This window comes from Prionailurus viverrinus, chromosome C1, assembly GCF_022837055.1.
Source record: "Prionailurus viverrinus isolate Anna chromosome C1, UM_Priviv_1.0, whole genome shotgun sequence".
Lineage (NCBI taxonomy): Eukaryota > Metazoa > Chordata > Mammalia > Carnivora > Felidae > Prionailurus > Prionailurus viverrinus.
The window spans coordinates 58,812,857-58,830,261 of NC_062568.1; the positions used below are offsets into that span (position 1 = coordinate 58,812,857).

Below are 17,405 nucleotides of genomic sequence, written 5' to 3' on the forward strand. Positions count from 1 at the left end.
CTCACGGACTGCAAGATCGTGGCCTGGCTGAAGTCGGACGCTTAACCGACTGCGCCACCCAGGCGCCCCTAAACCACAGTCTTTAAATTTGACTAGCAAAAACTACTCTGTGGATTCAGCAAATAAACTGCCCAATTTAATTTTCCAAATGACTTGATTTTATTTTTTTCTTAATGGAAGGAATATTATATTTTTTCTTCTTTATATTTTAAGGGTGGTATCACAGTTTACCACTAGATTTCAGATTCTTAAAACAATCTCTACTTGATGAAATGAAGTGATTGGATATTAAGACTGTGACTTCTTATCACTGAAACTGGTGAATCACTTTAACATAAAATATCAATCAACCCAATAAGTCATACAAAAACAATTGAGAAATTGCCTAAATTTTTTTTCTCTTTCACAGGTGTTTTGACATTATATTAGATAGCCTAACTATTTTTATGCTAAGGTTCAAGTAAAACATAAAACCTAAAAAAACCAATGTAGCTTCAGAAATATTTGAGTGCTTTGCTGGCTGTGAAGCAACATCAAAGAGCTATATTAAAGCTCATGAGTACAGCTGAAATCATAAAGTCACTGCCTATTGCTGTGCCAGCAGGTGGCATTCAGGGTTCTGGAATTTGCTAAATGAAAAAGAAAAACCATTCTCTAATCTTAATGTGCCATGTCATTATTGAGTGTTTTAAAGTGTGTGCTTACTTGCCCCCTTAGGTTTCTTTGTTTTTGTTTTTTGCTTTTTGGTTTTGTTTTTTTTTTTTTTACATTTTGGTGTGAAACCTTAGCATCTTCAGTTCTTAGAGTTCTATAGTGCATTTTTGCTTTCAGGGCTCTTAAGATTTTTCTTGAAGGTCTTTCTATTTTGCCACGAGGCAAAAAATAAGTTTTTTTTCTCAGAACCATCTTCTACTTCACTTTCTTTATGTGGCCTAAGTGAATTATCACTGATGTAGAAGAACTTATGGCAGACATTATCCTTGCTTGGCACCTTTTACTTGTATTTTCTTCTACGTAAAGCAGCTCTGGCCACTATGTGCCTCCACTACAAGTGTGGTGAGCAAACAGGTTTATCCTGAGGCATGACAGTAGTCGTGCTATTTTTTGGTTTTCCAGAATGACATCAGGAATAGGTCTGTATGGTTGTTCTGGAATTGTTCTACTTACTATCCAGCTCCCTAATTGCTAAGAAATGGTTAATGCTGCAGCGTGAAGTAAGTTGAAGGTATCTGCTACTACATTTCCATTCCCTTGTTATACCCTTTCACCTATGGATTTCAAAATGGTATCTCACATCTTAACCCTCTTCCCCTTTTTTGTGTGATAACCTTAAAGAAGCATTTGAGAAAACAGTAATTTTTCAAAACGTCTAGAATAAACTAGGACTGGTGCTAGAATTTTATTTTCAAGGGTCTTTCCCAAGAGACACATGAAAATCTTTCTATCAAATGTAGGTGGAGATATACCTACAACTTAAAAATATTTTTCTATATATTCTACATTTGGATCAAGAGATTACTTAGCTTTTTAAGCATTTACTCGAACTAATTCCACCTTTAATCAAAATGAAGGTATGGGGCACCTGGGTGGCTCAGTCGGTTAAACGTCCGACTTTGGCTCAGATCATGATCTCACGGTTTGTGAGTTTGAGCCCCAAGTCGGGCTCTGTGCTGATGGCTCAGAGCCTGGAGCCTGCTTCGGATTCTGTGTCTCCCTTTCTCTCTGCCCCTCCCTGCTCATACTCTGTCTCTGCCTGTCTCAAAAATAAATAAAACTTAAAACAAAATTAAAAAAAAATGAAGGTAAAAAAAAATTGTGTGATGTACATCTTTTGCAACAGGAAGACGGTCGTCCACGGAGGCTCACTCATTCCTCATCCCTTTGGAATAAGCTTGTTTGAAGGTTATGTATACTTTACTGATTGGACAAAGATGGCTGTAATGAAGGCAAATAAGTTCACGGAGACCAGTCCACAAGTGTACCTCCAGACCTCCCTGAGGCCCTTTGGAGTGACTGTTTATCATTCCCTCAGGCAGCCTTATGGTATGTTTGCCCCAGAACAATGGAAATCCTGCTCAGTACTAGCCTTGGTAGAAAGATTTTTTTTCACAGCCATGGAAGTTAGTGATGAGCGATATCATGAGATTTAGGTGGCATTTTCAAATATATGGAGGGTTATCTAGAGAGTTAAACTCTCTGAAATTGGCTCTGTAGATCCTGGGGCCTTCTGGAGAAATTGACGTATTTCAGAGTTAAAATGCCGAATCTACAGGGAACTTAGAGATGTCTTTTACAGATATTATTTGGCACCAGCAATGTGCCAAGTCCTGTCTAAATGCTGGGGACAGACAGCAAACAAAGCAAACCAAAATATGTATTCTTATTCTACTAGGAGAAATCTTGTATTCAATCCTTTAATATTAAATTTGAGGAAATCGAAGCCCAGAAGAAGAAAATAACATGCCCAAGTTGAGGTGACATCAGAACCAATTTCTCTTCTTCTCTGTTGTATATGTATGACACTTGTTCTTTGGTTTGCATTGGGTCTGTCATAGGCTGACTGTGTTTGGTGTCATAGGCTGGTCACATCAAAAAAAAAATTATTTTGATTCAGACATTGTATAGACGTCTGTTATTTTATAGTAAGTCTTGTTTTAAATTGGCATGACTATGACTGTATATGGCTCTTTTCTGTGTTGATAGAAAGTTTACAATCAATGAACATTAATTCAGGGAAAGGCAGATTTTACTTTAAAACTCCCTTGTTAAGTGGCGGGTTTGACTTTACAGTGGAGAAAGACTATAATTAGGTTTATTTATTTTCTTTAAACAAAAAACCAGCCACTAGAACTGATACATTCAGGTGAATATCCTTCAGTGTATTCATCCTGGGAAAACATACGTTAGCTGAAAATGCATGCTGCCCCTGAAAACATTTTTGAAATATTTATTTGCAATAATCAGTTTATCAGCTACTAAATTCCTATTTGTCCTTGACCAAAAATATTACCCAATTTTATCATCCAAATTATTTTTCTTTGTAGTTTCCCTAAATCAATCCACCTGAGAAGGTAAAGATATAATTTTAAAGAGTAAGTCAAAGGTTAAGAAGGTAATTTTCAAAGCAGACGTGACATTTTTGGCCATGACAAAAGCTTTGTGTACAGTGAGCTTTTTCAGTCATTCCTCTGAGAATGGGTTTTGGAAGTATAAACTGGTTTGTACTGCAGGCATGTAAGGTTTTGGAATCAGATCTGGTTTTGACTTCCAGTTTAGTTGCTGAATAATCTTGGGCAGTAATAAAACTGAGATAATAATATTTAGCTCTTAGAGTCATTGATTGTAAATTGGCTTACTTACAAAGCGAGCATCCAGTGAATAATAGTTACTTATTATATCTTATGAATGGTAAAAATAACCCTAAAGTTTTTTGGGGGGAGGCAGTTACTTTCTAACCACTGAGGCTAGCAGACAGGGTCTGACATAATTGTCTTGGGGAGAAGAATTCCCAAAGTTATCTAGCTGTGGGAACCCTGTGTGTTGCAGTTTGAGAGTAGGTGGGAGAGTCAGAGCAGGTAAATGTGGATGTACACAGCAACAACCAGCGGTGGTGTTTCTGAGTTTCAAACCCATTATTCTGTTTCACCTACAGGGCTCAAAGTGGTTTCACATGTCTTTGGCAATCATACATTTCTAACTGAGATTTAACCCTGTATATTTTTTCCTCTAGTTAACAACCCATGTGGAGATAACAATGGGGGCTGTGAACAGGTCTGTGTCCTCAGCCACAGAACAGATAATGATGGTTTGGGTTACCGCTGCAGGTGCACATTCGGTTTCAGCCTGGATGTGGATAACCGCCACTGTGTTGGTAAGAAATCACTTTTGGGCTCTCTTTTTGGCAGGCAGCATAAGGGTATATGCTGCTTTTGGACAGGACTGGACCAGCTGTCATACTTCTTTTGTTTTGTTTTTAATTTTTTTTTCAACGTTTATTTATTTTGGGGACAGAGAGAGACAGAGCATGAACGGGGGAGAGGCAGAGAGAGAGGGAGACACAGAATCGGAAACCGGCTCCAGGCTCTGAGCCATCAGCCCAGAGCCCGACGCAGGGCTCGAACTCGCGGACCGCGAGATCGTGACCTGGCTGAAGTTGGACGCTTAACTGACTGCGCCACCCAGGCGCCCCAAGCTGTCATACTTCTTAATGGTGAATAAGCCTTCGGTAGCTGACAGAGCATCTTCCTCAGTAGGCACTACTCCCTTCATACACAGAGCTGTCCCATGGGTCTTTCCTTTAATTGCACATTGAGGGTTTCCTTGGACTTCCTTTCCCCTTTGTCTCCTTCCTGAAATCTTTGTCTCCTTTTAAAACTATTCTCTCTCTCTCTTTTTTTAATGTTTATTTATTTTGAGAGAGAGAGAGACAGACAGACAGAGTATGAGCAGGGGAGGGGCAGAGAGAGAGAGAGAGGGAGACACAGAATCTGAAACAGGCTCCAGGCTCTGAGCTCTCAGCACAGAGCCCGATGTGGGGCTCGAACTCACGGATCGTGAGATCATGACCTGAGCCAGAATCAGACGCTCAACCAACTGAGCCACCCAGGTGCCCCTAAACTATTCTCTTGAAATTCCATACAATTTAATTTTGAGTTCTTTTCTCTATTGTGTATACTTTTTCCACTTTAGCTGGTAGCCTTAACTTTATTGGGAATAAAGCCTTGCCTTTATTGTTGCATTCCACAGCAAACTAAGTGTCGGGGCAGCTCATTTACTCATCTAGTTTTTCATTTTTCAGTTCAGATTTTATTTATATCTGCCTCTATGCTCTGGGATGCAATTCAGTTCTTTTCTTCTTTTTCTTTCTTCTTTTTTTTTTTACATTTTTTTTTTTTACATTTATTTTTGAGAGAGAGAGAGATAGAGAGGCAGAGAGAGAGACAGAGCAGAAGTGGGGGAGGGGCAGCAAGTGGGAGGGAGACACAGAATCCAAAACAGGCTCTGAGCTGTCAGCACAGAGCCTGAAGCAGGGCTTGAACCCACAAACTGTGAGATCATGACCTGAGCCGAAGTCGGATGCTTAACCGACTGAGCCACCCAGGCGCCCCTTTTTCTTCTTTTGTTGCCTACACATCTTCTCATGGTTAGGCTCTTGCCTCAGCTTCAGCTGATGAAATGCACACTCTTACAACTTTTGTTTCTCTTGTCTTCACCTTGAAAACTCTCCTTTTTAATGCCTTGACAAATTCTTGCTCCCCAGATGGTGCTGCTTTGGGCTTGGAATGTAAATTCTCTAATTTTACCGGGGACAAATTTGTTAACTTAAAAAAAAAATGTTTATTATTTTAAGAGGGGGGAGAGAGGGAGACACAGAATCCAAAGCAGGCTCCAGGCTCTGAGATGTCAGTACAGAGCCCAATGTGGGGCTTGAACTCACAGACTGCGAGATCACAACCTGAGCCAAAGTTGGCTGCTTAACCAACTGAATCACCCAGGCACCCCAAATTTGTTGACTTTGTAGGTAATCCCAGACTCAGATAAAAATCACCCTCATTTAAAAAGCCATGTATTTCTGACTGTTACATTGACACTACATTGTGTAATAATTTTGCACTTAAACTCCTGCAATTTTAATTTTTTGGGTATACCTCTTGGGTATACCTCTTTTTGATTTCCTGACATACTATTACTGTCTCCTTCTTTGATTTTAAAATCACTCCTTTTCCCCTATTTCCTCTATTTTTCCTCTCTCCTCCCATCTTTTCCTTCTTTGTTTATTTCTAAATAACTTAACTGGTTACTGTTAATTCTTCCTTCACCCGTCTTAATACCTTAAAAACTGCAGTAGGATTCTTGGTATAGATATCTATTCAAAAGTTAATCCAAAGCAAGGGTTTTGATGGAATTACTATGCAGGCCAGTTAATACTGCCTTAGAAATTCAGCCTATGGACCATGTTTTATATAAATCTTAAGGATAAATTTCTCGAGAAGAAGAAAGATTGTAATAGTTATATTGCCGTCATAGCTGCTTATCTTTTTTTCCTCTCTTCCCATTGTTTCCAACTATGTTTTCCACAGATTTATTTTTTATGTTTATTTCAAAAGTACATTTCTGAATTATAAAATGTGCATTGTGGATGTATAAGTAATTTCTCTGGAATTCAAGAACCAGCCTGTGGCTCATGGCGATGTGTTCTTCTTCCTACAGTTGTTAAGCAGTTCCTGATCTTTTCATCTGAGGTGGCTGTTCGTGGCATCCCGTTCAACCTGTCTACCCAAGAAGATGTCATAGTTCCAGTGACGGGAAATCCTTCTTTCTTTGTTGGGGTTGATTTTGATGCCCAAGAGAACACTATCTTTTTTTCAGATACATCAAAAGACATGATTTTTAAACAAAATATCAATGGCACAGGTGAGAATACATTAAAATTTTTTTGCATGCTTTGTCTATTTTTTAATAATAACAATAATAATAATAATAATAATTTTCTAACTAGAACTTACTTGGCTTGCTAAATATTTTTAAATAAGGAAAGAGAGCCATTACTTTTTTGTGACTTAAGTTAAAACAAAAACTTTTTCTTAAGGGTATATTTTTAATGATGAGAAATGTTAATATAAAAGAAGCTGACATTCCATAAAAGGAGAGTCAGTAATGGGTTAATTGATTAGAAGCTATTCCTCATATTCAAGCAGCCAGAGGATCTCTCTGGGAAGGATGCTGGGCTTGAAATAATAGTAAAAAAAAAAAACAACCCCCAAAAACAAAAACATGAATTAATATGTGAGTGTCGATTTACTATAAATTTTCAATTGATTTGGGTTCTGTTAATATCTTCATAATCATCACAGAGAGACACATTATAATCAGGCACACTTTACTGTTGTGTACTTTATTGGATGATGACATCATCTTATATTTGGATTTTATAACCCACTGGAGAATTCTATCAAATACCACAACCAGATAAGGATACCATAAGAAAAGAAAACTGTAGGCCATTACTTCTGGTAAATATTGATGCAAGGCTTCTCAACAAAATAAACAATATTGCAGACAGAATTCAGGAACGCATTAAAAGGGTTATATATTATGACCAAGTGGGATTTATCCCTGGGATGCAAGGATGATTCAATATATGCAAATCAATAAATGTAATACACTACATCAATAAAATGAAAGATAAAATCACACAATCATCTCAATAGATGCAGAAAAAGCATTTGACAAAAGAAAACATACTTTAATGATAAAAACTCTTAACAGAGTGGGTATAGAAGTAACGTATCTCACTATAATAAAGGCCATGTACAACAAACACTCAGCTAACATTATACTGAATGGAGAGAAATTGAAGGCATTCCCCCTAAGATAAAGAACAAGGCAAGGATGCCCTCTGTTACCACTCCTATTCAATATAGTGCTGGAAGTCCCCGCTAGAGCTATTAGGTAAGACAAAGAAGTAAAAGCCATCCAAATTAGAAAGAAAGAAGCAAAAAGGCAGTTATTTGCTGCTGACCCTATATATACAAAAAATCCCAAGGAATCAGTCAAAAACTGTTGCAATTTAATTAATAATTTCAATAAAATGGCAGAGCAGAAAATCAACATACATAAATCAGTTGCTTTCCTTTACACTAATGATGAAGCATCCAAAAAAGACGTAAAAACAAAACATTCCATGCACAATAGCATCAAAAACAATAGAATACTTAGGAATCAATGTAACCAATGAAGTAGAAGATCTGTAAAATGAAAACTACAAAACTTAGATGAAAGACATTGAAGAAGACACATACAAATGGAAAAACATCCCAAGTTCATGGACTGGAAGAATTGATATTATTAAAATGGTCATAATACCCAAAGTCATCTACAGATTCAGTGCAATCCTTATCAAATGACCAAAAGCATTCCTCATAGAAATAGAAGAAACAATCCTAAAATTTGTAGGGAACCACAAAAGACCCTGAATAAAACCAATCCTGAGGACACAGAACAAGCCTGGAGGTATCACACTTCCAGATTTCAAACTGTACTACAAAGCCAATGCAGTAACAACAGTATGATATGGACACAAAAATAGACACATTATGGAACATTAGGACAAAATAGAGAGCGCAGAACTGAACTCTAGCATATATAGCCAACTAATATTTGAGACAGGTTTCAAGAATAACCAATGGGAAAAGGATAGTCTCTTCAACAAATGGTGTTGAGAAAACTGGAGAAACACATGTAATACAGTGGAATTGGATCCTTACTTCACACAAGTCACAAAAATTAACCAAAGTAGATCAAAGACTTAAAAAATGATTTCTGATACCATAAAACTCCCAGAAGAAAACATAGGGAAGAAGTTCATTAGTATTGGTTTTGGCAGTAAGTTTTTGTGCACAAACACAACAACAAAAATGAATGAATGGGACTACATCAAACTCAAGCTTCTGCACAGCAAACTAAACAACAAAATGAAAAGACCACCTACAGAAAGGGAGGAAGATATTTTCAAACTATATATTGGTTAAGGGGGTTAATATCCAAAATACATAAAGAACTCAGTCTAACTCAGTAATGATGACGACAACAACAGCAGTCAAATCCAATTAAAAAATGGACAGCAGAACCAAATAGACATTGTCTTAAATAGGGCATCAAAATGGTCCAAAATGGTCCACAGACACATGAAAAGATGCTTAAGATCACTAATCTTTAGGGAATTGAAAATCAAAAGTATGATGAGACATCACCTGCTACCAGTCAGAATGGCTAATATCAAAAAGACAAGAAATTGGCAAGGATGTGGAGGAAAGGGAATCCTGATGCACCATTGCAGGGAAGGTAAATTGGTGCAGCCACTGTGGAAAACAGTATGGAGATTCCTCAAGAAATTGAAAAGAGAACTAACAGATGACCCAGTAATTCCACTACTGGTATTTACCTAAAGAAAATGAAAACACTAATTTGAAAAGATATCTGCACCCCTAATTGTTGCAGCCTTATTTCCAATAGCCAAATTATGGAAACTGCCCACATGTCCATCAATAGATGAATGGATAAAGAAAATGTTGTATATATATAATGGAATGATATTCAGTCGTAAGAAAGTAAATCTTGTGATTTTCAACACACGAGAGTATAATGAGTATAGAGTATATGAGTATAGAGAGTATAATGTTAAGTGAAATAAGGCAGTTAGAGAAAGACAAATACTGTATAGTTTGCTCATATGTGGAATTTAAGAAACAAATGAACAAGGGAAAAAATAAAAAGACAAAGTATAGACTCTTAACTATAGAGAATAAACTGATAGTTACCAGAGAGGAGGTGGGGGGGGGGCATAAATAGGTGAAGGGGATTAAGATTACACTTACCTAGATGAGTACTGAGTAATATACAAAATTGTGGAATCACTATATTGTACATGTGAAACAAATATAACACCGTTAACTACACATTTTTTTCCCCTATGATGGAAGCTTTCTTCAAATTTCTGTGATTTTTGTTTAAGCTACCAGAAGGTCTTTCTGTCTGTTTGGGCCTCATCAGCTGGATAACTTCAGATATTGAGGCAGACTTTCTGTTGGGGAGCTTCCAAACATCAATATTAGTAAATCTTTTTCTAGGGATAGTCCTTTGTCCTTATCAGAGGTCTCCATTCTCCTTGGTATGGGGATTAAGAGGAGGTGAAGATAGCTTGCCGTCTGTGTTATAGGAGAAGTACAGAGGACAGGGGGCCAAGGACCCTTCAGTTCACTAGTCACACAATTTGCCTGTATTCAGTTTTGTTCCACCCAGCAGATGCAGTGCCATTGTGCATTGTGGTGTCTTTGAGCCCACAGCGTCTCTGCATCATTTCCTCCAGAGAACAAGATTGCTGGTCTGTTAGAAGAGGTAGATGGACAGAAGCGGCAGAATTGCTCAGGATCCGGGAAGGACCTGGTGGTCTCACTGCTTCTAATACCAACTTGTAACTAAGCACTTTAGTTCTTCACCCTTGTGTGTCGCAGAGCCCGGTATCTCTGACCCCGAATATGTTGAAGTGTCTCTGTGTGTGTGTGTGTGTGTGTGTGTGTGTGTGTGTGTGTGTGTGTCTTCCCCCTGCTGGACTTAGTTTGCATCTCCCCCCCCCCCCCCCCCGCCCTTAGTGAGTTATTACCTGCAGTCCCTTTCTCTTCCAAAGTGTCAAAATTTCTTATCTGCTGTCCCTTTGTTGTCATGTTAGTAGAGTTTGGAAGGAAGAGGAGAAAACATGTGTGGTCAGTCTTCTACTTTCAACCAGACTGCATCTATCTGAAGACTAGAGTTAGGTCCACTGAGCTTGGAGAACTCCAGTCAATGTTAGCTTTCACCAAAAAGCAGAGTTAGGTTTTTTGCCACATGTAGGCTCAGTCTCCTACAGATCAGCTTCCTTCTGCTTTGTCAAACTGGAATTCTCATCACGCTTTTTGTCAGTTTTAAGTCTACATAATGAGCAAGTTACCTTTTAAAACACTCTATAGTATGCTTTGGTGAGAGAGGTTTTACACTGCTGTTTTCCACGAATACGTGTCATTGAGTACGTATGTAGAGAATGAGTTGTCAGAAATCAGGTTAAAGTCAAGATCAGCTGAATGAAGCTCTCAAGGGACTCCGATATGCTCAAATCTCTCCCATCCTAAAAGTGCAACCCACATCCCAGTCCAAGTGTCTCTCTAGTTACAGCTCTCTCTCTCTTTCATTTCATGGTTGGACTTCTTGGAACATTGGCCTACATGTTCCTGTTCTCACTTCCACATTTATACTTTCCACTTATTCCTCACTCCATCTCAATCTGCCAACTATGTCACTTCACACTCTTCTCATCTTGGTCACCTCCAGTGTCGTTTCCTTATCTTTCTGGTGTTCTTCAGAGGTCGTTCCTTCTTTGCCTGTTTCCTATATAGGCGTGTTCTCTATGTTCAACATGTGGGTCTCTTCTCCTCTATTTTCTGCATAATTTTGCGCCTTCAGCGTCTTGGATTACCATTTATGTAGCCATTATAAATTAGAATGGGGAGACTTATGGTAAGGCATTTACTGAATGATTTTCCTCCTAACCTGGCAAATGAGGGAAAGATCAGGGAAGACTTTTTTCAGGTGATATAAATATCCCTCCATAAATCTCCCTCCAAGCTCTCTGAGATTCACACCCATAATGCCAACTGCCTGTTGTGTATCTCACCATATATCCCACAATTACCTCAAAACCAACAGATGTAAGTAGACATCTTTACTCCATGTAAGACTTCCTGCCTTAGAGCATGTAGAGCATGACCACTGTCCCTTTCCCTCGCCACCCCCATTCCTCCCAGGGTCTGGTGGTTACCTAAATTTCTCCCTTTCTCTTAACCTCTGCCATTAACTGATTAACCTCCAAAACGCGTGGAGTTCTCAATCTCTCTTTCTCACTTCCAAGTCTTTCCTTTCCTACAGCACCTAATTCACCCCTTCCTTTGGGAAAACTGTCCACACCTCCACCTCGCCTTGTGCTTCATTTGGAGTCTGTGTTTCATACCATTCCATGCATATCTGTCAAAATACCCATTACTTTTTGATTTCTACCTCTTAGTTTAATTGCCTCCACTTCATTATAAATCCTTCAAAGGCAGTGTCCACACTTCTTTCAAGATGCTTCACTTTTCTATGACTCAGTTTCCTCATCTACAAAATAAGGTTGCTAATAATACCGCCTTCCTTGAACTGTTGTGACGATGGATGATTCCATGTAAAATCTTTGGGCCAGTTCCTGGCTTGTAGTAAGTGCTCAATATAAGCTATTATTACAAATACTATTAGCAATATTATGTTTCCTAAGTATCTAGTATGGTGTCTGGCACATAGAAGACTTTCTTTTATAATTTGCTAAGTAAATGAATGGAAAAAGCACTACGATGGTTTTCCCTACTTCAAAAAAAGTGTTATTGACTGTGATTCAGATTTCCTTAATGAAAATAAGAAAAAGGGGAAAAGACATAAAAATTTCACCAAGAGAAAAGTGGCCTTTTTTTTCCTCCTGTACCTCTGATTTCCATTTGGAATCTTTGCTGGTCTTTTCAAAATAGGGCAACTTTGCAGTTTGAAAGGCTGTTGAGAAGGTTGGGCGGTCACACCTCAGAGATCTCCTGCCAGTGGTACCTGGTCGCTTATCAGAGCTCTCTGTGGGTGGTGCTTGTGAATATGTGAACTCAGGTATCTTCTCTTCTTTCAGATGTTCTGCAATGAGAAATTTTTTTCTGGAAGGTTGAACAAGGGAGTAAATGTAGGGCATACCACTTCTGGTTCAATTTATCAGAATCATATCTGTTTTTTGAGATCCAAACTTTTGGGAATGGATAGATTCTAGTTTTATCTCTGTGGTTGCTCGTTGCTCAGCAGTGTTTTTTTTTTGTTTTTGTTTTGTTTTTTAAGAATTCCACGTGGGTTACTGAAATATGTTATAACTTTGACACAATTTAAATATGCAGTATTTGGAAAATGTGTGGCATAAAATATATTTAGCTTAAACCTTGTTCATATCTCAACTTACAGGAAGAGAAATTCTCACCGCCAACAGGGTGGAAAGTGTTGAAAGTTTGACTTTTGATTGGATTTCAAAGAATCTTTATTGGACAGATGCTTCTTACAGGAGTATCAGTGTCATGAGGTTAGCTGATAAATCGAGACGTGCAATAATCCAGAATTTAAATAACCCACGATCAATTGTAGTTCATCCTATTGCTGGGTAAGTGTGTTCATGTTTCCTGAAAAGCTTGAAACTGTATGTCTTTTAAAGTTATTGAAAAGTGATGCCACATTTATTTGGCAAGCTCAGCAAATACAAGATTGAACTACATAAATTGAAATCACCTTAAATTTTATCCGTGTGGCATAAGTTTAAGGAATCATTTCATCTCCTTGAAATCACTTTCTCCTTAGTTTCAGCTTTCCCAGTCTTCACTGAAGTGTGTTTTTTTTCCACAATTGAAGAGGACCAACAATGTGATACAGATTCAGTAGAAAAGGATTGAATGTGCAGTGGAATTATCAGGAAAGGATCAAATTCTTTCCCTGCTTTAATGTATTGATACAAAGCGTGGCAAAACTTGCTTAATCATTCAGTAGTTTTCAGAATAAAAAGTCTTTCAGACCACAGACTAAGTTTCATGTTTAGCCATTCCGTGATTGGTGGTGTCAGACAAGAAAAGACAGAACAGTTTATACTATTCCTTTTAGGTTCTTACCTTTCTTATTTAAATCTGGTTAATAGCGAATATGTTTGTTTGGAACAAGTCTGAGCTTGGTAGCTGTATTTGAGTGGAGTTTAAAAAGAAAAAAAGTGAGTGGTAAATCACTAAAACCTGATTTCTGGAGGACACAGAGTAAGCACTTTACATAATCTTGTCTAATTCAAAAGCTGGTTTGTGAGCCAGGAAGATATAATACCTGATAAACAACAGTTAGTACTCAAATTTCAGACCTATCTGACTACAAAGCCTTTGTGTCTAAAGAACTCTGTATGATGCCTCTAGAGTGTTTATTTTGTATTTAAATTTCTTCCTGTGAAATAATGTAAGAAACATTTAAAAACTGGTGATATTATTAATAATACATTTTACTGCCCTGTAAAGAGTTGATTTCCTAATGAACTTATCTTAAACTAAATCTTAGCCATTTGGTTTTGAAGAGCTGTTAAATTCCTTTCCTACTGACTCTTTCATTTAAATAATATGAAGTCACATTTCAGAAAATTATGTTTTTGAAAGACTAATTTTAAGGGTCATATGAGAGAGAAAAGTTTTGTTTGTTTGTTTGTTTGTTTTTACCCCTAGATTTTTCTTTTTGTCACTCCTCAGAATAAAAGTTTACCTTGGATAGAGAGTGAGAGTTGGTTTGGGTGCATTCTTCAACCGAGATGAAATGCTTTCCTTGTGGAAGATGACTAAAGAGCTATCTAGTGTGACCTAGATGTTTAATCCAGAGAGGAAAGAGAGATTAAAATCTGTATTCTTGCTCATAGTATATTATTTCATTTCAACAACTTGGGAGTATTTAAAGTAACCCAGGGGTGCCTGGCTGGTTCAGTCAGTGGAGCGTGTGACTCTTGATCTAGGGGTTGTAGTTTCGAGCTCCATGTTGGGTTTAGAGATTACTTAAAAAATAAAATCTTAAAATGTAACCTGAATTATGTCTTTTTAAAGAATCTACTTGGTGACAATAGTTTCATGTCCCAAGTCTAGCACATTGGTTCTCTGCTCTGGATGCCCATTTTAATGCCATTGTATTTATGACTTTAGTTATATATTGCTAACTGAATTTTTAATTAAGAGATCGATAGTACACTAAACTTGCCTATTAAACAGATTTTATTTTTTCTGCATAAGCCCAAGAACATATACAGAAAATGAAATTGTAACATGTCTCTGGAAAATCTGAGTCATGTAGTTTGTTCCAGTGTTAACATTTTTGATTTATTACCTCTTTTTCTAGGTATATATTCTTCACTGATTGGTTCCGTCCTGCTAAAATTATGAGAGCATGGAGTGATGGATCTAACCTTTTGCCTATAGTAAACACTACTCTTGGATGGCCCAATGGGTTGGCCATTGACTGGGGGTAAGTAGGAATCATTGTGAATTATTAAGTTCCCTCTTAGTGTGGACCACATTAAGCAGTATGATGGAGTGAGGAAACTGGTACTACTTGCACTCAGATATTTTTACATCATTGGCACTGGGAGAAGGACACAGTATGATACAAGGACACAAAGAACACATAGTTAGCCAGCTTCTGCTGGGATGAAAACTAATGCACTCATGAACATTCTGAGGATATTGATAGAGGGAGCAGAATGATAGGACCTTGTGGGAAGTCCATACAGAGGAGGCAAGATGGAAATCACATTAGAAGTAGGATAGGGGATTTGATGAAGTTCAGGTGATATGTAATTTTCATAGGGAGCATCTTGTGGGTAGGAAATCTTTAGTGTCAATTAATTAACAAATGTGTATTTGCATATATATACTCTGGGAGAATTTTGAAGTATAGGATAGAGTTCTCAGGAAATTGATGATCTAGGAACATAGGAAAAGATAACAGGGTGAAAAAGCTTACAGAGATGAATGCCAAAGTAGTCTATAGAAGAGACAAAAGGAAGAAATATATGTAGTCTTTTAAACATAGATTACTACCAATATTTTGTTAACTTATGGACTTAACCAGGAGAAAAATAAAATACCTAACTGGAAGATAACATTAAAAAATTTTTAAGACAATTAAAAATTGCTTCGTTAGAACGTATTGTATCATTGGTGGGGGGCATAAGTAAGGTGATGAAAAAGAATGAAATCATGCCATTTTCAAAAACTATCACATTTTTAATGAATATAATCTAATCTTTAAAACTTTGTTTAATAAATGTTTCAACTGAACATACCATTTATGATTGTCCTCCGTGGAAAGGGTGCATTACTAGTTTCTGGATAACAGATAACTAAGTATTTTATCATTTTAGTGCTTTACGGTTGTACTGGGTAGATGCCTTTTTTGATAAAATTGAGCACAGCACCTTTGATGGCTTAGACAGAAGAAACCTGGGCCATATACAGCAGATGACACATCCATTTGGACTTACTGTCTTTGGAGGTATGCTTTGAAGCAATAAAAGTGTGTGTGTTTTTTTTTTATACTTTGCAAATTGTTAACAGTAGACTCATCCTCATTTGGCAATCTCACAACTCCAGAAAAGTTGGTTACTTTAGAATACAAAAAATGAGAATGGTGCTATTATGTGTAGACAAAACATTTGGTTTTTTTCACTTTGTGAATTTTTTGTTTTAGACGCTTTTAGATAATAATTGACAATTTATATAAGTATAGCATTTTGTAGATTACATGTATTATAAACTCCCCAAGTACTCTATGATATAAATATCCCCCAAAGAAATAAACTACTGATTCTATCACTTTTAAGAATAAAACACTAGGAGTGTTTGTGGTGTCTTGTGTTTTGTTATTCTTTGTAAAAACCTTCTTAGAATTCATGTGGGAAAGCTACTACACATATTTATCAACTGCATAGGCACTGAATGACTCTGAAACTTTTTAGACACATAATGGGTAACTGATATCATTGTTGTTATATAGAAATTAGTGTATGTCTTGTGGAAAAACAGCGAGACGTAGTTGCTTTTTCATGAACCTTTCCGATAATTTAATGCTGCTAATAAAGATTGCTTGTGGGTGTGAAATCCTGGGAAACACAGCAGCAATGATCACAATGTTTCAGTTTTCCTTGTCCTGGCTCCCCTCTTGAGTGGAGTGGTGGTATTGAGTTGAGTGTAGCTTGGCATTGTGAAACAGGTGGTTTATTTAGTCTTGAACACAAGGTTTCTGCAAATGATTGTATAGCTTGCGCATTATACAAAATTGCCAGGCCAAGAGGATGAAGAGAGACTCAAATCTAACCTGGTTCTGTTTGACAAACCATAATTAGTCCAGTTAGTGCCATTTTGTGATCCACAAAAGGCCCTGGACCATATGCTACTTGTGTACTTGGATGGAACATCCTACTCTGGATAATTAGTAAGGTGCTTTAACAGGCTAGATACTGACTGTAAATCAAAGACTTTCTCCCATGCATATAGTGTGGAATGAATAGGTAGTAAGTATATTGCATGTTCCATCCTGCTGTCTGTTTATCTGTGGAGGAGTGCATGGTATTTAAAAATATTTTAAAAATGCTCTTGAGAGAGTAAGTTTTTATGATGAGATGAGTCAATTCTACATACTCACCCCTTTCTATTTATGCCTTTCCACTTACTCCCTTTTCACTAATGATGTCAGACAGCCATTTGATGTCACATAGGAACATTGTAAGAATGTTAAATTTTTCCTGCTCCTTGAGGGAATGTTTTGGGATTGAATAAAAAGGCACTTTCAATACCTTTTGGTTTCATCAGTATGAAAAAAATTTTAGTGCATACTCACAAAAGCAACACCATGTTCCCCAAATAATAATAATAGTAATAATAATGATAATAATAATAATAATAATAATAATAATAATAATAGTAGGTTTCTCCCAACACTGCCCTTCATTGTGAATTTCTTATAGAAAATTATTTTTTTTTAAGTTTATTTTGAGAGAGAGGGGGAAGAGAGAGAGAATCCCAAGCAGGCTCTGCATGTCAGTACAGAGCCTGATGTGGGACTCAAACCCACAAACTGGGAAATCATGACCTGAGCTGAAACCAAGAGTTGACTGAGCCACCCACGGGCCCCTGGAAAATTCTTTGATTGCACAACACCATAGAAATTATCCTTCTTTTTATGGAAAGGCTAGATATGCTTGGCTATCTGTGCACCACATAGGAGTGAAAGGTTTATTGAACTTCTTATCTATT

At 37.3% G+C, this 17,405-nt stretch overlaps 1 protein-coding gene across 1 annotated transcript in view; it reads left to right on the forward strand.

The window, feature by feature from the left end:
- The window catches only part of LRP2 (LDL receptor related protein 2), a 199,290-nt gene that overhangs the window by 78,073 nt on the left and 103,812 nt on the right, over positions 1-17,405 (forward strand). Inside the window, exons 14-19 of the mRNA XM_047872129.1 lie at positions 1,841-2,043; positions 3,731-3,871; positions 6,211-6,414; positions 12,553-12,745; positions 14,491-14,616; positions 15,515-15,645. Coding sequence (XP_047728085.1) covers positions 1,841-2,043; positions 3,731-3,871; positions 6,211-6,414; positions 12,553-12,745; positions 14,491-14,616; positions 15,515-15,645 — 998 coding nt within the window. The remainder of the gene's footprint in view (positions 1-1,840; positions 2,044-3,730; positions 3,872-6,210; positions 6,415-12,552; positions 12,746-14,490; positions 14,617-15,514; positions 15,646-17,405) is intronic.